The sequence below is a fragment of the Varroa destructor genome, unplaced genomic scaffold (genome assembly GCF_002443255.2).
Source record: "Varroa destructor unplaced genomic scaffold, Vdes_3.0 BEIS01000001.1, whole genome shotgun sequence".
Classification (NCBI taxonomy): domain Eukaryota; kingdom Metazoa; phylum Arthropoda; class Arachnida; order Mesostigmata; family Varroidae; genus Varroa; species Varroa destructor.
In genome coordinates this window covers 34,925,531-34,943,339 of record NW_019211454.1, presented here as the reverse complement: position 1 = coordinate 34,943,339, position 17,809 = coordinate 34,925,531, and the positions used below count along the sequence as shown (strand labels likewise).

The 17,809-nt window shown below is 41.5% G+C and overlaps 1 protein-coding gene across 6 annotated transcripts in view; it reads left to right on the top strand.

Moving 5' to 3' along the window:
• The window catches only part of LOC111242911 (uncharacterized), a 29,173-nt gene extending 12,369 nt beyond the window's left edge, over window positions 1-16,804 (top strand). For 5 of the 6 annotated variants that reach the window (XM_022787869.2, XM_022787856.2, XM_022787864.2 and 2 more), the window contains exons 2-4: window positions 2,586-2,774; window positions 3,466-3,606; window positions 4,475-16,804. In XM_022787869.2, the coding sequence (XP_022643604.1) occupies window positions 2,702-2,774; window positions 3,466-3,606; window positions 4,475-4,680 (420 nt within the window). In that variant the 5' untranslated portion in view covers window positions 2,586-2,701 and the 3' untranslated portion in view covers window positions 4,681-16,804. Of the gene's footprint in view, window positions 1-2,315; window positions 2,415-2,585; window positions 2,775-3,465; window positions 3,607-4,474 lie in introns of those variants that run through there. The other variant, XM_022787876.2, reaches the window with a different exon arrangement.
• The last annotated feature ends 1,005 nt before the right edge of the window (window positions 16,805-17,809 follow it).

Below are 17,809 nucleotides of genomic sequence, written 5' to 3'. Positions count from 1 at the left end.
TTATATTAAGGTATAGCTACGCCTTGTTCTTCTCATGCTTCGGATAAAGCCAGCTAGCTGAAAAAGGTAGACTCAAAGAAAGAATAGGGCGTACGCATTGTAAAGCGGATTGCTTTTTCTATCGAAATGATGAAAACGATTCTCATTGAGCCAATGTTAATGTTTCTCTCCAGTCTTACAATCGTTACTTGACTAGAGACTTATTTCGATACGACTTGTTGGAATCGGGGAGGGATAGAAGGACGAATGGGAGTAGCGACCTTTTGAAAAGGGCCGGCTATAGAACGCCAGCACTTCAGCATAGTAAATGCTGCAACAGATGCTGAAAATCTGCGTTCCTATATCAGTTCTCTGTGAGTCCAAGTATATAAGCCACGCAGAGGAAAAATCGCAGAACTACCGTTTCTGGGTTCTCTGTTCACTTTCTACACGTTGGTAAACGCTGGTATAAGGTGGCAGAATAATCGAAATAGTAGTAACTGCGTACTGTGTCTACGTACGTGGAATGTACGGACGAGCGAAGCAACCGCAATAGTCACCTACGTAACTGTACTCTCTTGTCTAGGCTGCATCGTTGCAGGGGCTGCTGTGATGAGTAGGGTCCCTCAACAAAGAAGCTCATCTGACCACCTCCATTATACCCCACCCGCACAAATTCGAAATATTGGTCGACCGATCGATGACCAACAGCCAAATCGATACCAGAGGCTGGCGGCTGAGCCACTGACGAACTGACTTTAATTGACGCGGGTCCGAGCGCTGTGTCAGCTGGTCGGTTCGTTTAGGTCGGCACAGCTCTTGCAGCTACCACATTGTACTTAGCGGGGAACTAGAACATACAAAGCGGGAGAGTGGAACCACTGCACTTATTATGTACTGTTCTCCGTCTCGTGACTCCCTGTTTGAAGAGTGAACATTGCGAGGGCCCGTAAGGAACACACAGGGTCGCGGGAATTGTGACATATTGTTTGCACTGCCTATTTCGAAGGAAGAAAGAAATGAATATCAAAGCGTCCAACACGACGTGTTTATTTCCACTAATGCAAGCACATCTCTCACAACTAGTTAATAAATACCGTGCATCTAACTTGTGTGGGACACTATATACATATACATACCTAAAGCAATCGCCCCGATCACGAGCCAATCAGCGTTCTTAGTTTTTCTTTGTACGCGCCCCCATCTTTGTATTTGCATTTCTTTAGTGTGTAAGACTATGATCGCCAAAGATAACGGTGCAATTTTTGTTGACATGTTCAATTATATCACGCGACATGAGAATTATATTTCAGAACGATATATCAGGGAACGAAAGTTGGATAATGGAAAAAACAATACTGTGTCTTAACTCAATGGAACGTTGTCAGAACCACAGGTCAAACAAGAATGCCGACTAGGTTATCTTTTACCTAAAGCGGCTGCCCGTGTGCACCCACGATGCCCGTCATGTCGTCAGACCTTTCAAAGAGTTGGGTCAAATTGCTTTAGAAAGGCGAGGAGACCAACCTTCAAGTGGCTATAATTAATGCTTAACCATTTTTCCCTCACAGCTCCTTTGTCTGTCAAGTTGATTTATCTTGTTAGGTACCTTCGACTTCTCCATACTCTTACGTCATGCCGAGCGGAACCAACTACGGAGATATTCACAGTTTTGCCTTTTATTATTTTAGTACTATTAGACCTCTAGCAGCGTGTCTGAATTTTACTTTTTCTACTATCGTTTGAGGATCTACATTCAAGGTTATATTTTTATAAATATAGCAAACCATCTTTATTTTCATCCCTCGTTTTTCTACATCCCACCAAATGGCCACGACAATCGCTCCGAGATCACGGGCCCTGAATTGCACATCAAAAGGCCAGCTGATATAGGATGGTAGAAGTGTGCGTGCCAGTCTGAATGTTTGCTTGGTCTGGACCACCTGTATTTCTGCTATTTCGATTACCCAAGGAGCCTTCTCCTCGAGCGAGAATGTGTGACGCCCTTGTTCTCCGTTCCTTCTATCGCACAACGCCAGGTTGGGCTGGACTTGGTCAGGCCTTGCCTACTGCCGAAATGCTGCTTTTACTGCCCTGTTAGACAGAAGCAGAAAAAAATCTGGTGACTAACGGCCCTTTGAATGCAACGCACAACCAATAGCTCAAAACGTATTGGACCGTTCCTCTCGTCTCAATGTACATAGGCAGTTTAGAGAAAGTTATTCTAACTCTGTAAGGACACGATGGGCCGAGTCGATTTTTCCATATAGTAGTAGCTGTAGTCGTTGAACTAGTATACAAAGTAAAAACACATTTTCTGTTTTTTCATCTTGTAGTAGAGCGTCACTTCCTTTCGCATAAAGAAGCCTTAAGTGCGCTGCAGTCGTGCTGGTTTGTGTCGTCTCTTCCAGGTCTACTCCCGTAATGACTAGATAGTAAGCATAGATAAAGCTAAAACCAGGTCGCCCGGTTTTTTTTTTTATAATTACAAGACCTAGTGAATAACGATATTGACTTGGTGATAGGTTTTCTTTTAATTTTGTTGTTATTGGTGTGTTTTGTTCTATTTCTACTACTGTGTCTGTTATTCTTTTTTGCTCGAGCAGGCGAGTAGTGCGTCCGTCGGGAGCCCGGAGCACCAGGAATCCCGTCCCGTTCCCGTTTCCTGCTAGCAGTACAGCACGAACACAGACGACAAGAGACACAGACGCACTCCGTCACCATGGTGAACACATCTGTGCAAGTGGCCATTCTAGCCGTTGTCTTCATCCTTGCCATCACCTTTATTCCCTCGGGTGGGTAGAAAAACCATCTCGGACAAAGTCCTATATGCGTCTGGTCATACGGTTCGTGGCGAGACTTATCTGTATGTACCCCTGGGAGTAGTGTTTTCGTGCGTCGGGCGTGTTTGTGTACTTTTGTGCCAATGGATGAGTTTTTAAAATCGGAACGCGCTGCATTAAGAAACGGGACACTAATAACAGATGACCTAACGGCTCAAATCGTGTTTTCAATAGATTCAATTTAAATTATTTACTATAAACAGGGTTTCTGTTTCTAGCTGTCGGAGGAATGGCATGCCAAGCCTAAGATGGAACACAACAACCGCCACAGAAGAAACTAGTCTGATTCACTACAGGCTACTAATAAAGTACAGAAAAAAAACGATTCCTACTGCAATAATGGCTGTTGAATTCGACTACTAAATTAACGTTGCCAGCACTTTACTGCATGCTAGTCATTAGCACATGCCAGATCTCAGCTTTTTTAGTGGCCTCCTCTGTTTACTTTAAGATAGACGTAATCCTATGGATGACAAAGAGGTGAACGGCTTTGTACTTCAGTGAGCTAGCTCCCTTGCTCATTCTATTGCGATCCTTGATATATCCTCACACAATATAAATTTGATTAGTACACTTACTAGAATCTATCTCGTTTAATGTGCCGATCACTTGAATCGTTCTTCATTCATGTTCGGTGTTACAGCGGATTCCCTTAGATGCTACATCTGTAACAGTAAATACAATGGCACGACGTGCCTGTCACCGCCGCACAAGGAACACATACAAGAGTGCCCACTCATACACGGCAACCCCGCTTCCCTTTGCAGGACCATGTACATAACCAGTAAGTACAAACAACGGGACTAATACGTACATATAATCCGCTTTCGTGTTCTAGTCTATACATGTATCTAATGAAAAATTGTTTAAAAAATCATACGATACTAAACTTTGTTGATGTGATGCGCGGGATTTTTGAAATCGTAGTAATTACAAATCGTTAGTATTTTCTAGACGTTTATTATCCTTGAGCGGAATTCCGATACTCGTGTAATCAAGTGTAGCAATCAGATAGCAAAATCTCACAGTATTTAGTTACAAATTTATCACAAATCACAATATTTAGGCAAGCTGAAAATTTAATACATACCCTATTCATATTTTCTCTGTACTCGAGAAAGATGCCCCATTCTAACTGCATTTAAGTTTCCATAATAAATATATAATAATAATAAAGCCATCATTATAATATTTTGATCTGGGATTCTCGTTCTCGATAATATTTTTCCGTCTGTGACTATCGACTAGCCATTATCAGAAATCTCGTTTGAGTGTGGAACGCGGTCGCGTACAGCCAGTCCTAAGATCTCCGTATAATTATGTTGAACCGCCGAAATTATTACTATCCATGCCCCATGGTCGCAGATAGCGATTTTTGCACAAGAGCTCACCGTTTATTGGCCCCCTAGTATCACCTAGCGACTAGTGAAACCAAACTGACCGGTAACACACGCAGACCAACCGACTGACTGGGTGGGGAAACCCTGATTCTCCATTCTGTACGAGCAACTTCATCAAGTCACGTGGTGTAATGTTATAATCATAATGCTAGTAGCGCGGCTACAGAGCCGTACGAGTCGAACAATCTGAGAGTTCATCTAGTCTGCCCCCGTTAGTTAACCCACGTACGATTTGCTCGGTCTGATTCACAGTGGGCATGGAGGAGGCTACAGTGGATCGCCGTTGTGGCTACCTACCCCAGCACAAGACCTGTCTGAACACGGCGACATTCCAGATCAAATCCACGACCTGCCAATGCAAAACGGACGCCTGTAATCCAGCGTCCCCCTCTGCAGCTCCGGCACTATTGCTCGTCACGCTGAGCGCAGTGATCGGCATCGGACTTTGCCGGCCGTAAAGCCGTTAGTTCTAGTGGTCACACACTCATACATATTCAGCACTCGCAGAATACAGTGCTGCGTTACAGCGCCCGGCCCAGTCTGGCCTGCGCAGAAGCAGATGCCCCAGTCACTTAGTGTACACAACAACTACTATTCTTGTTGCTACAAGAAGCGCTACAAGTGTAGTCAACCCCTCCAGCAGTAACAATAACAACGGGACTCCATCTTTTCTTCTGTCAAATCGACTAGCAGCCATTGCAAAAACAGTAACAATAAGAAGGCAAAACTGCTAATTGTAATACCACAATTACTAGACAAGTACTAAAAGACTCATTACGACATTAGTAACAATGCGATCTGTATATTGCAATAGAAGCAACTGCTAACACAGCTATAGCAGTAGGATCAACCAAAGGCCAAAAGCAAGCCATTTGCAGCAGCAGCAGCAACAGCAGCAACAAATTATTGCTAATAACACTAATACGATTATGAACAGCTAAAACACGAACCACTTCTACTGCTACAACTATATGATTATGATCGTTACTATTATTACTAGCAATATTGTACTATGATTATAGTCACTGCAATGACAAAGGGATTTATTTGATAAATATAATGGCTAAGTGAAGTATAAGAATTAGAACATTATAAAAATGATGATAACAATAATAACAACAATACTATTAGTAAAGATGTAAGAAAAATACTAACAATGCTAAATAGAAAAATCGTTATAATTATAAAAAAAAAAGATCTGATATGAGCAAGAAACCACTGTGAGCCAAACCGAGCGAGGAACGACTCAAGATCCGTATGCGGCCATAAAATAGTAATAATAATCGTAATAACGAGATGGAGACGTTGAATGAAATGATGAAATAACACGTTTTTACTAAAAAATAATGTCATTGCTGTATAGATTGCCCGTTTCCTTGCCCCAGTCGCCTCGGTACTGAGCTCCTGCACTAGGTGACCATCGAGATGAGGGGGACCCAAATCTGTAAGAATCCACTCACTCAGTTTTGGAGACTAAAAAAAAAAAAGCCGACAGCAGAGAAGTAAGTAAAAATTTTAAAACAGTCCTAATTGAATTTCTTTGCAACGTAGACGACGACGGCGGCGGCGGCGGCGGCGGCGACGATAATGTTGAAGCGGAAATTTATATATATATATATATACATAGATATATGGCTGAGTATTCGTGATGGTGTGACGATTATAAGAATGCTAGATATTATTCTAATGATAAGCAGAAAATGAAGAATATTGAAGATATGTCAATAAAAATAATATAAAGAATAATAATCAAACAACGGCAAGCCTTCAAACTGCGATCAACGTGAGCAATTGGCGGGCGTCTCAATTAGAGCGTATTTCAACAAAGCGTAAAGATAACAAAGGTGGAATAAGTAAACAGAACTTGCTAGAATAGGCTAGAGATTCTTGACTGGCAAACTTTACGTGAACGACTACTAAACTGTAGAAGAAACGGGACAATTGAAATGACTGAGAAAAGCTCGATAGACGAGACCTCCCGTGTCGAACGTGCATCTGCCACTGTACGAACAACTAACCAGACGATGAGCGCATTAGGACCGCATCACAACTAGATCCGAGGTCTCTACGCCACCTCGATCCGACAAGCAAGAAAAGAGCAAGGTGACAAAAAGACCTAGGGCAAAACGTTCACCTCATTTACCATCGTATCACCACGATGACAGGTCGTCATAATAAAAGAAGCACGTTGTGAGCGTTACAATTTCAACGCATATATATATATATATATACACACATATACATATATATATATATACACACACGAGTATATGCGTTCGTGGTCGCTTTTGCAAATCAGTCGATATTAACACCAATAACTATAGTAATAATATGCACGTAATTAATAACCATGAACAATAGTCACGGACTAATAACTGGTGACTGTTGTCCACAATAACCTAACGTAATTCGATGATGTGTCCGAATCACCGTATTACCGAAATCAGTCCTTTTACTAATGAATAGTTTTGTTTGTCGATCTCCATGTACTGACGCAAAAACAAAAGCGGCAAACGTTGTTTTTTTACCCAGATGATAGCAACAACGATTTCGCGCCTATGTTCACATGGCCAAAAACACTTACCACTTACAGGAGAAGAATAGAGATGAGGCAAGGAAGGTGGTGAGGAGGACCGCAGTATCTTCCAGAATGTATGCGACAGTATGGCAAATACCGTTCCAAGCAACATAATACCAACAGATAGACAAGCAGGAGCGATTCACTTACTTTTAACAGTGTCGAAAATAAGATTATCGGAAAAACACAAAATTTCAACATGAAGGAAATTCTTCCTGCGAATCGGCTTAATTGCATTGTCTACGTGTTGCAGCACGCGCTGGAACACGTTCGAGAACAAGATTTTCAATGAAATGATGACTGAACAATGTCGAAACGTTGACTATTGAGCAATTGCGTTATTACGCGCACGAATTGATTTGGCAATGGACGTCCACTCGTGTGTTCACTGCCTTTTCGGGGTGTCGCCTGAACAGCCAATTTGTCGCCATCTAAGTAACCACTAAACCGGAAAATCGCAGTTTTTAGTAGTCGCAAGAGAAACAAAAATCGACTTTGAATACGAGCAGGGTCCTGACCATTACCAGTCAATTTGAATTGCTGCTCATATCTCGAAGCCCGGTCTGGGCAGATTTAGGCGGACCATGGGTGGGCACGTCATCGATCATCATCATCAACTACTTCTACCACTGCTATTACTGAACATGTTTCCCAAGGGCCGTGGTCTGCGTCGGAAGGCACCGTCCGTGTCCGCTCATCTGCTCGAACGCTATTTCTCCTGTCCTAAACATAATAATGACCATCATCATTGTCATTACAATCATAATAACAGCAACAAAGTTACTGTTGCACCAAACAGTGTATCAGAACCTCCAAAGAGGTTTGTGCTCCACGGAAGAAAGTGACGGACTGGAAAACGCAGAACAAAAAAATTGTCTCTATAAAAAGAGTCAATGAAGCCAAAGAATTCGACATATTCAATAGAATGATACAGGAAGTGAACGGCGACTCAATGGCCCGACTTGATTATACATACACACACACACACACACACACACACACACACACACACACACACACACACACACACACACACACACACACACACACACACACAAACACACACACACACACACACCCACACCACATACACACACACACACACACACACACACGCAAACACAAACGCACGCACAAACACACACTCACAGACACACACACGCAAAAGTAAACATAAGGACGTAAATGGGGATAATTCGCGTCGGCGGGATGTGCGCAGCCGGACGCCGCCAATCCCGAATCACCCAAAGTACAAATGCAACTAAATACTGCTACTAACTAAGTAACTACTCCTACTACTAACTACCTAACTGCTAACTACTTCAAATGTGTCTCCCTGCCTGCCTCGCCCTGTCTCGAGGGTCATGTTCGTGTCATGTTTAGCGGGGGAGCGGGGAGAAAGATCGTGAGAGATAGCCCTCTGTGCTTTTACTCAAGCTTAAGGCAGCCGTTATCTGTCCGCACCCCCTCGACAACAACGATGAACGACGATTCGTCACAGAACTGCCGGCCCGCTTTATCCGCGCCCCTGTACCCGTTCGAGCGTGCCTTGTGTGGTGCTTGCCACAACTCAATTCTGAGAGACATCACCAACGTTGTTAACAACAACTCCGACGACAACAACAACAACAACAACAACATCAACAAGCAACAACGGCAACACGTGAGAGACGTAAGGATGAGCGTGAGTGCTACGTAAGCAAAACTTGTATTATGACACAGCACATATATAGTGACACCTCACACATAACAAGCCCCCAAGCATGTAGTCGGTTGATGATGATAACGGCGAGGATGATGAGGATGTTGATCATGATAATGATACCGCCCCCTCTCTGGCTAGGGGGTGACACGACGCTCTCTCGCACACGAACCGCAATGCATCCGCATATATTATATAAAAATAACATTAATAGATATATGAATAGCTATTCTGCTAATACCGCTAATAACATGACTGCTGATGCTAAGAATGACAGAGCAAATACGATGACTATGATCGTGATGCTGGTTATACAAGGATACTTGTCTTTGATGTTAAGTACATGCCATCGAGTGTTTTATACTCTTAGTATAAGAATACTACTGTTATTACTACTAGTAATTATAAATGATCGACTAAGAAAGAGGCAAGATCTGGGTCCGGACCCGGGCACAGGGAAGCGCTGCAAAATATCTTTGTCTAAACAAGTCTAAAGTTTAGCATAAAACGATGCCGTCAGGACAGGGCAATGGTGCTAATCAATCAATCAATCCCCATTTAGAAAAATTACGAGCAATCAATACGTTAGAATGTTCTCTCGATCGAGACGCCGGACCGACAACCTATTCACTGCCTCTGACAGAAGAAAGACTGGAGAAGCGTGCGTTGTTCACAGGAGCGTTTCCGAGAGTTCCAAAATTAACAAAAAGCATGGCCTTTTGACATTGATAAGGCACTTAGCGCCGAAGGGGAAAGCAGTTTAACAATATTTCTTATAAGGTCTTTTCTAAGTTCCGAGTGAAGTGTACAAGTTGATTCAATTCGTTAATAGTTGATATCGAAAAGTTGGAAAGTAGCGCTTGAAAGACCGAAAACTTCTTCTGGCTTGAAGAACTTTGCAACAGTTTTTCAGATCACTGGCCGAGCAGGTAAAAGGGGAGACTATTTTAACATATAAGCATCTCGTGATACCCCCGCACAATTCACCAGCGGCTAACCGACGCAGCTCCCTTGCAAACAAAACAACTGATACAAACAGACAAATTAACAACATCAACACGCAAGATTGCCATCAACGTTACGATATCTATACTAATTGAATGTCGGAATGTTTACTCGTGGCTATGATCCACTGCAAAATAGAGGCGTTAATGGTTCACAAGTGGCATTTTTCCGTCGACTCATCCACTTGTTACCCGTCCAAAACTGCTATCATCGACGACAGGAAACAGTGCCTGTCATTGACAGGACAGAAGACAAACGAGACACTGTCTCACATTGTGACGAATACGCCACAACACTTCACGTTACGTAGTAGATACACGAATGCCGCGTAGTCTACGTAAGTGATCCCGCAACACCTACGGGAGTCAACCATAATAAGTCTACAAAAGAAAAAAACATGTGAGAATAACATTAAAAACAGCGATAATAGAACATATTTGTTCAAGGAATAAATCACAACAGCTCAATCACACGGCGTGCTAGCTATTGCCATGCTAGAGTATACGAAACCCTACATGCTTCGTACCCTACGTACGAAACAGGTGTTACGCAACCACTGACACCATTGCAAAAGGGGCAACAACATCAACAGCTAAAAACAACATTAATGACAACTAATTATATATATATATATATATATATATATATATATATATATATATATATATATATACGGATGTTTGTACAAAAATTTTGAACAACAAATCCGGAAGTGGCTGTAACAGTATTAATAATATAACAACATTGACAACAAGTGCACCGTAAACATTGGTTGGTTGGTTGACTCATGTTCTTAACGCATATAACAAGATTATTACTGTTAGAATATAATAAACTATTGATAAAAATAACAATAATTGTTCGTAGGCTCGTACAAGTTTTGGTTATATGAAGGGTTACACAATGATTCAAATGTATCTGTTCAGTGGTTCTGACCCGAGACCGTTTCTGAGCAGCGACACGGTGACGTGAAAAAATTATTTAGCCTTCGTTCTCTGTGCATCCATCGGTCTATTGATTATCTCGCTGACGCGCGTCAGCTGCATCGCCAGCACATGGGTACGGTTAGGGTCCATCAGGTCTGGCGTGTTCGAGTAACGCACATGATAAGTCAAACCCACGTGTGCCTTTCGGCCGAAGCGGTCTCGGTTATCGTTAGCGAAGATTTGCAAGCAATATAAAATCGCCGAAATAGATTCACCGATATGTAAACCACCGATGAAAATATATCCACAAAGAGGGGACACAAAAATCTCGGTAAATTTCTACTCTTTCTCAGCTAGCAGGCAGCCGTTTGACGCCGACGGCGTCTGCCAGTCCTTCCAATAGTTGGTTCCGCTCGTCGCTCGAGTTGCTGTGGCGACGACTGACCCACGCATGGTATTCAGATATATAGTATATCCGTAGGAATAAATTCAAACGATTCAGCATATCATTTATCCGATCAGCCAAGTCTTATAACTGGTAGTGGAACCCACTTAGCCAACCGACAGCTCTCTGTCTTCTCAATTGTTAGCCAGAAAAAAAAATCGAGCAACGTCGTTTCGAATCGCGAGTTATATGCACTTACAGACAAGCCATGTGAATCTATCGCAAATCTACACCAGGCCTATTTCCAGGACAAGCGATTAATTTAATTTGTGTCCATCGATCTGTTCAGAATGATAACTATAACAACAACAACAGGTTGGTCATAACTAACTAGCACAGTCGTTGTCTATCACAGCCTATCGCGTGTTGACGGTCGAGGCCAGCTTTGCAAGATGGTGCAACCTAGCCACGATCGTGACCGAAACAAGCACCGCTGTCCTACGGACGGAAGTGCCTCACGCACTGTAAAAGGCAAAAGTCACAATTGGCCTAACTGCTGCTAATTATTACCCTGACGGTAGGACCATTGTGATGGCCACTAGCAGCAGGACCACAATAATAAAAACGAGTGTGCGTGAATTGAGAACGATGATACGGATGCACGTAGTAACCATTGAGCAGTCAGAAAGCACAGAAACAATGAGATTTGTTATTAGTTGTTAAAATCGAGCTGCTAACAAACGTTAAGACGATAAAGATTGTACTGCTAATAACACTGAAGTCGATAATAATTATATAACACTAAATATGGAAGGAAATGATTTACTATTACACACACGCCGTCTACATACTATACACTATGGATATAATATGCTAATGAGTACGACGAGGGTTGTGGGGTTTCGATCGTCTATCCGACCGGTAAAAATGGGATGTTTCAGATATCGACTGGGGAAAAGAGGAGACCGGGAGATCAAGGCGCAGAAATCAGGATTTTTTTCGGCTAAGCGGCGGAAGGGAACGAGCAGAGGAACTGAAAAAATTATGCTAAAAAGAAAAAAAACGATAATAAGATGCTTCGCTCAACGGTTCGCGGAACGCGATTAGAAATGTTTTTGCTACTTTATTTGTCAGATTCATTTTCGGATACTCGTCCGAGGTATTCATTGAGCTGTTATGGTGGAATGAATGGTCTCCCATATTGACCCTCTCCCGGGAATCGGGGGTTTTCCACGAGCTTAAATAGCCACCGTATCAAATATGAAGATTGGCTTGTTTCCCACTGTTACTCTTCACGACTATTAACAAACAACCGGTAATAGTGCAAATAACGTAAAGTAAATTATTATAGCGAATATGGTAGCATCGTATCTGTCTAGTGAATGCTCACTTTTCGAGTAGTCACACAGAGTGGACACCGGAGTGGTTCCTAAGGATAATATAGAAGTAAATAAGGAACTTGACCGATATCGAGCGGATGACTGCAATATGCGAAAATGAAAGGATTTCATGTAGCGGAGACAGGACCCGCAGTAGCGATTTTGATTGACGCTTGTATCACTAGCCCTTAATATGCCCCGCCCGAGCTAATCTAGTCCGCATCATCTATCAGTGCCGGCAGGCAGCGACTTGCATTACCAGTTTAGATGAGTATAAATATTAGGGCTCCTTTAAGGACGAATACATACGATTGGCCTACTACTTCTCTTTCCGTGGTCAGGATGTTCTTACTGTTCGATGCGCAACGTTAGGTTACTCTTGATAGGTGAGTGTATCGAATTATAAGCCACAAGCTTACTAAGTATCGTATATATGCCTATAACTGACTGACTGGCCAAAAAATCGCGAGAGTGACAAACGCTCCACCCTTGTTTCTAGTTAATGGACGATGATGCTATATAAACTACTAGTTACCGACATAATTACGGATATAAATACTATAGGTACGGATAATTATCTATAAATTCAACAAGTAATAGCCAGACTAATGTAATTGTTGATAACATGAATAACGATGACTATAAATAAAGAGAAAGAATGAATATAATAATAATGACAATAATGAGAATTAAATAATTGATAATTATACAGAAATAGTAGCATCTGATGTAAGAACGCGAAAAATAAGATAAGATAAGAATGAAAGAAAACGATCGATGCCGAATGGCGGCGGCGGCGGCGGCAATGAGGAGGTGTAGGTGGAGTGCAGTGAAAAGTCTCTATATTCAAAACAAGTCTAGCTTTTCGTCAACAAAAAAAGCTGGGAATGTAGCTGTGTTTGCCTACGACATCGTCGGCTAAAGAGCCTTTAACAACAGTTTTCGGAACGTGTGGCTACTACCACCGAAACCGTATGTTAGGTGGATTTGAAAAAGAAGCCCCATTCATAGTGACGGGCGCAGATACGGAGGACAAATCGTGTAGGCTAACGCTTTACTTGAAATCTCAAGGCTGGATATTGAGGGGAAGAATGGAGGCAGAGAGAGGGGGGAAATGAAGAAGCCAGGGGGGAGAGGGCTCCTATGTAATTAAAATGTCAAAATTGTAGAGGGAAGTTGGGCCGGCACGATGTGTAGCATAATGAACGGCTCGTTGTTAACGCTGTACACCTGACCTGGCAAGACTAGCTTAAATACCATAGGTTAATATTACTATGACGATTACTACATGCTACTACAGTTGTTCATTGAATACTATTATTTACAACAGTAGAAAAAAAAGACAAACACAAACGGACACCTCATGGAAAAACGTGAATTGACTATTTGTCATGTGGCAATAATTTGACAACAATGAGAAAATGGCGGCAACGTAACGAGGCATGACAATAAGAAGCCCGGAAAAGTGGCAGTGTGAGGTCATAAAAGGCGGCACGAACAATGCGAAGGGACAACGGGAGTTCTGAGGAACATCGCTGATGAATATCTTGTATGGAATAGTATACAAAGAACCTTATTATGGTAAGCAAAAAGTCGAAGTAGCAGCAGGGAAGGTCAGGGCACGCTGGTTCAGAGACGACTGATTGCGATGGGTAGATTGATGTATGCCTATATATTGAATGAATGGACGGACGAGTCTGCGAGTACGTGCTTGCAATGTATAGTTGTTTTGCCAAACAAACTTCAAAAACGATCAGCTTAAGAAGAAAACGATAACAAAGTTAACTGATAAATGGCAAACGCGGATAAAAGTTTGTTTTCGGAGAGAATGATGTTATAGCTAATCTATTAATAATGGTGAGATTATGGAAAACAACACAGCAGAAATAACGTAAATGAACGTATAAAGAGGAGTAACACAGAAAGGCTAGCACAGACTCTTGCAAAGGAAAGAGAGATAAAGATTGTGGGCTGAGAGGTACCAACAGAACGAGATGATAAGTAGATCTCCGCGCATTAAACTTCCTACCCTAAATTCACTTTTCCAACAGTAACAAACAAACCCATAATGGGGGCGCAGAATATACGACACAACCCCAAGACATTACTGTTTACCAAGCAAATCGTCACTCTTGGTGCGGCCACATCTCGGCCACTGCTGTACTGTAGGTATATGGGTGAGGTTGCGATAGGTACCATTTAATATTCTTATTATCATAATAACTATTGTTCCTATAGTTACTGTATTAGTCGGATGTTAGACAACGTGCGAGGAAATTGTGAATAGAGATGAGGTAAATTTTTTCAATAACAAAGGAAACAAAAAAAAACGGGAGAAAAAGCGGAAACAGATGACGGTTAAGCAAGCTCCAGACGATAGCTATAATCAGGTGATTTGTGTAGCATTCGGCTTACAATAACCAATGAATCAAAAATCATTAAACCCCTCTCCCCAGTTATTGAGTCCTCAGTTATGTATTCGATCACCGCTTTCGAGCCTTGATGCGCTATCTGAGTTCGCCAACAGATTCTGTTATTCAATTAAAAAAAATCTATGTAAGCTCATGTTTGAATTAAGTCCACGACGGTTTTAGATCAATAGATCAGCTCAACTATGATTGACTGATTCACTGACTGACTGACTGACTGACTGACTGACTGATCTGTGAGCCGCTAGCCTCAAACAGGATACATGGGGCAGCTTCTTTGGACAAAATTTGTTTCGAGTGTCTCATTTGTTTCTTCATCAATATGGAATTGTTCATCAAACGTTGACGCTGATAAACGTGCATAGAAACAAGGCATGCTGTTTACAAGAGCACCTCTTGCCAGAAAGATGAGGAGACACCGCCGAAACGAGAGCAAAAAGTCGACATATATAAATCGGGGGATAGAAAGAGAGATTGTGTGTGTGTGCGTGTCTGCAAATTGAACGCCTATAAGAAGAATGATCAATCTATAAATACCAATAAAATAATAATACGACTAATAAATGTAAGGAGACAAGTTTACTCAGTCGAGGACTTATGGAGACAGTGTTATTATATGCTAAAAAAGACAGAACGAAAGAAATAAAGAAAATGAATGGGTAAGCAGCAGATGAAAAGTGTTAGTTACGACGACAAACATCATAATTACAATGCTGGGAATGGTTAAGCGACGAGATCATTGTTCTGTAATAACCGGAGACGATGTTGGGCGGGGGGAACAAGAAACTTTAACGAACGAACGAACGATCGGCCGGGAGAAGGGAGGGCGGGAGGGTTGCATACGAAACGTAAAAGCAACTGGGATATTGAACGAAAGCGACGGAATACGAGGGTGCGCAAGGACTTCAGAGAGCACGAGCAAGTAAAATAAGATGAATACGAGAGAGAAAGGTCACGATTTTGAGCGGTTATTATTAATCAACAAATAGACAAACAAAAAAAACACGAGAAATCAGTCGAGAGAGCAGTACGATTACTAGTATTATATATTACTACTAAATTAATAATGATAACGATAACGTTAATGGTGATTATGTTGGCGGGTTAATGAAATGATTAAGAAATTTCTAGTACTTAAAGAGTTACGAGCGTGTAAAATGCCGGAGGGCAATTAGGAGACGGTACTTGGGGATGATAAAGATGTCGACTATGAGAGTCAGTGACAAAATAAAGCTAGAAGAACACCGACTGTACTACAATAACCATAATAAGATACGAACTATGAATAAAGAGAGAAAAGCATCACTTAAGAGCTCAAAATAATTTCAACCCACCTGGAAAACGAACCAGCCGCATGTGAACGACAACTAATTATTAAATTAGAAGAAAACCAATACATCAACCGATTAGATTCTGCGCGCGTCTGTGTTTCAAACGCCTGAAGTTGCGTAGGTCTTGCAAACGATCATGGCGCTAGCTGCAGATGTCTTGCACCTCCGCGGCTTCTGTATAGGGAACCCCAACGACATACGTGCACAAGGGATGGGCTAATGGAAACGACAGAGAGAATGATATAGGAGACGTGTCCAAAGGCCGCGAGTTCGAAACGTCGGCGCTGCGAGCCGCTTGTTAAAGGGGTGGGTGTGTGAGAAACTGAATTTTGGATTAGTCGTCGGTTTTTTCGAAGTCCCAAGAACTAAATGGATGACATCTGGGAACTCATCAACAAACCCAGAAGAGTCTAACTCGCCGAAACACAGGTTTCTCTTGCCCTCCCATAGAGAGTGACAAAGAACCAATAAATGGACGGTAGTTGATACATCATTATAGAACAGTAACAGAACAGCAACAACAACAACAACAACAACAACAACAACAACAACAGCTGAGTGATGTCTGCTCTTATATATGACGATAGACGACGATAAATATACAAAATGACAATGATGAAGATGTGGATGTTAATGACAAGATAACAAGTGTATGGGGGAACGTCAAGGAGGACGACAAAGATGAACAGTAAACAACACCCTTAATAAAGATATTATTAAAGTCTTTAGTGAATTTAGGTTACGTATCGATATAGTTCTGATCGTTTCGAGACTGTTATTATTCACTAAATTTAAAACAATAAACAAATAAAAATAGGTTTAATTATGTTCAATTTTAGACCACTAAGCGTGATGTTTTCTGTTAAGTTAGTTTCTATAAGGTATGCACAAACACATAATAACAAATAATGGCAAGTAGCTAACCAAGTGCAATGGCTATCAAAAACTCACTCTATTTTCTTGAAGGAAAACTCGCATGAGTCGCTGGTCTATTTAATATTGCAATGCTATATAGAATTTCATATTGAAAATAGCAGACGATCTATCGTCTGCTATGGTGAGTTTCGAACAAATGCGAATAATCCTTGACGGCTACCATTATTTTTCCAATATTTGACAGGGAGAATCTAATTTTTGATTGTCCTTAACAAAATCCTGCGTCATTGCCTGTTTTACTTCTATAAACAACTATAACTTCAGCTTTTTAGGCTAGATTTTCCTCATAGCAAAGTCTTGCATTTTTTATTAGATCTAAAATCTCGCAGAGCGCTCAAATCCTTCTAATGAGGCAGTAATGCCTGTAGCACAGTAGGGGCTAATTTACAGCTCTTAAATAAAAACCCTTGACTCACAATTCTAAAAAAAACTAGCTTCGTTTTGGAATCAGCATTTTACACAAAAGAGCTTCGTCAAGGCATTTCATAAAAGTTACGTCTTTATTAAAGTACTGGTGTAAACTAACCCCCCTGTTGCCCATATGAACGCTTTGCTAGATTCCTTTGCTTTAAATGCCCATGTATTATCTATCATCCCCCTCCACAACAGTGCTATTTACGGTCTGCATCGCGTTGCACCATTCGCTGTGTCAAGTTAACACCAATCTACATCAAGTTGCACCAACTTATCGCTATGCGGCAATCTCGTACTGAGGGCCGACATAACTTTTTCGACCGTTCGGCTTGAAACCAAAGGTCCTTTTCTGTGTCAGTTTTTTTACAAGCTTTTTTTTGTAAATGAAACCGTATTGATGTCACCATTTCTGTTAGGGTATTCGAAACCTACAATTTTCAATTGCAGTTTAATATAGATAGGTGAAAAGAAGGGTTACAGTTGACTTTTCCTACATACAATT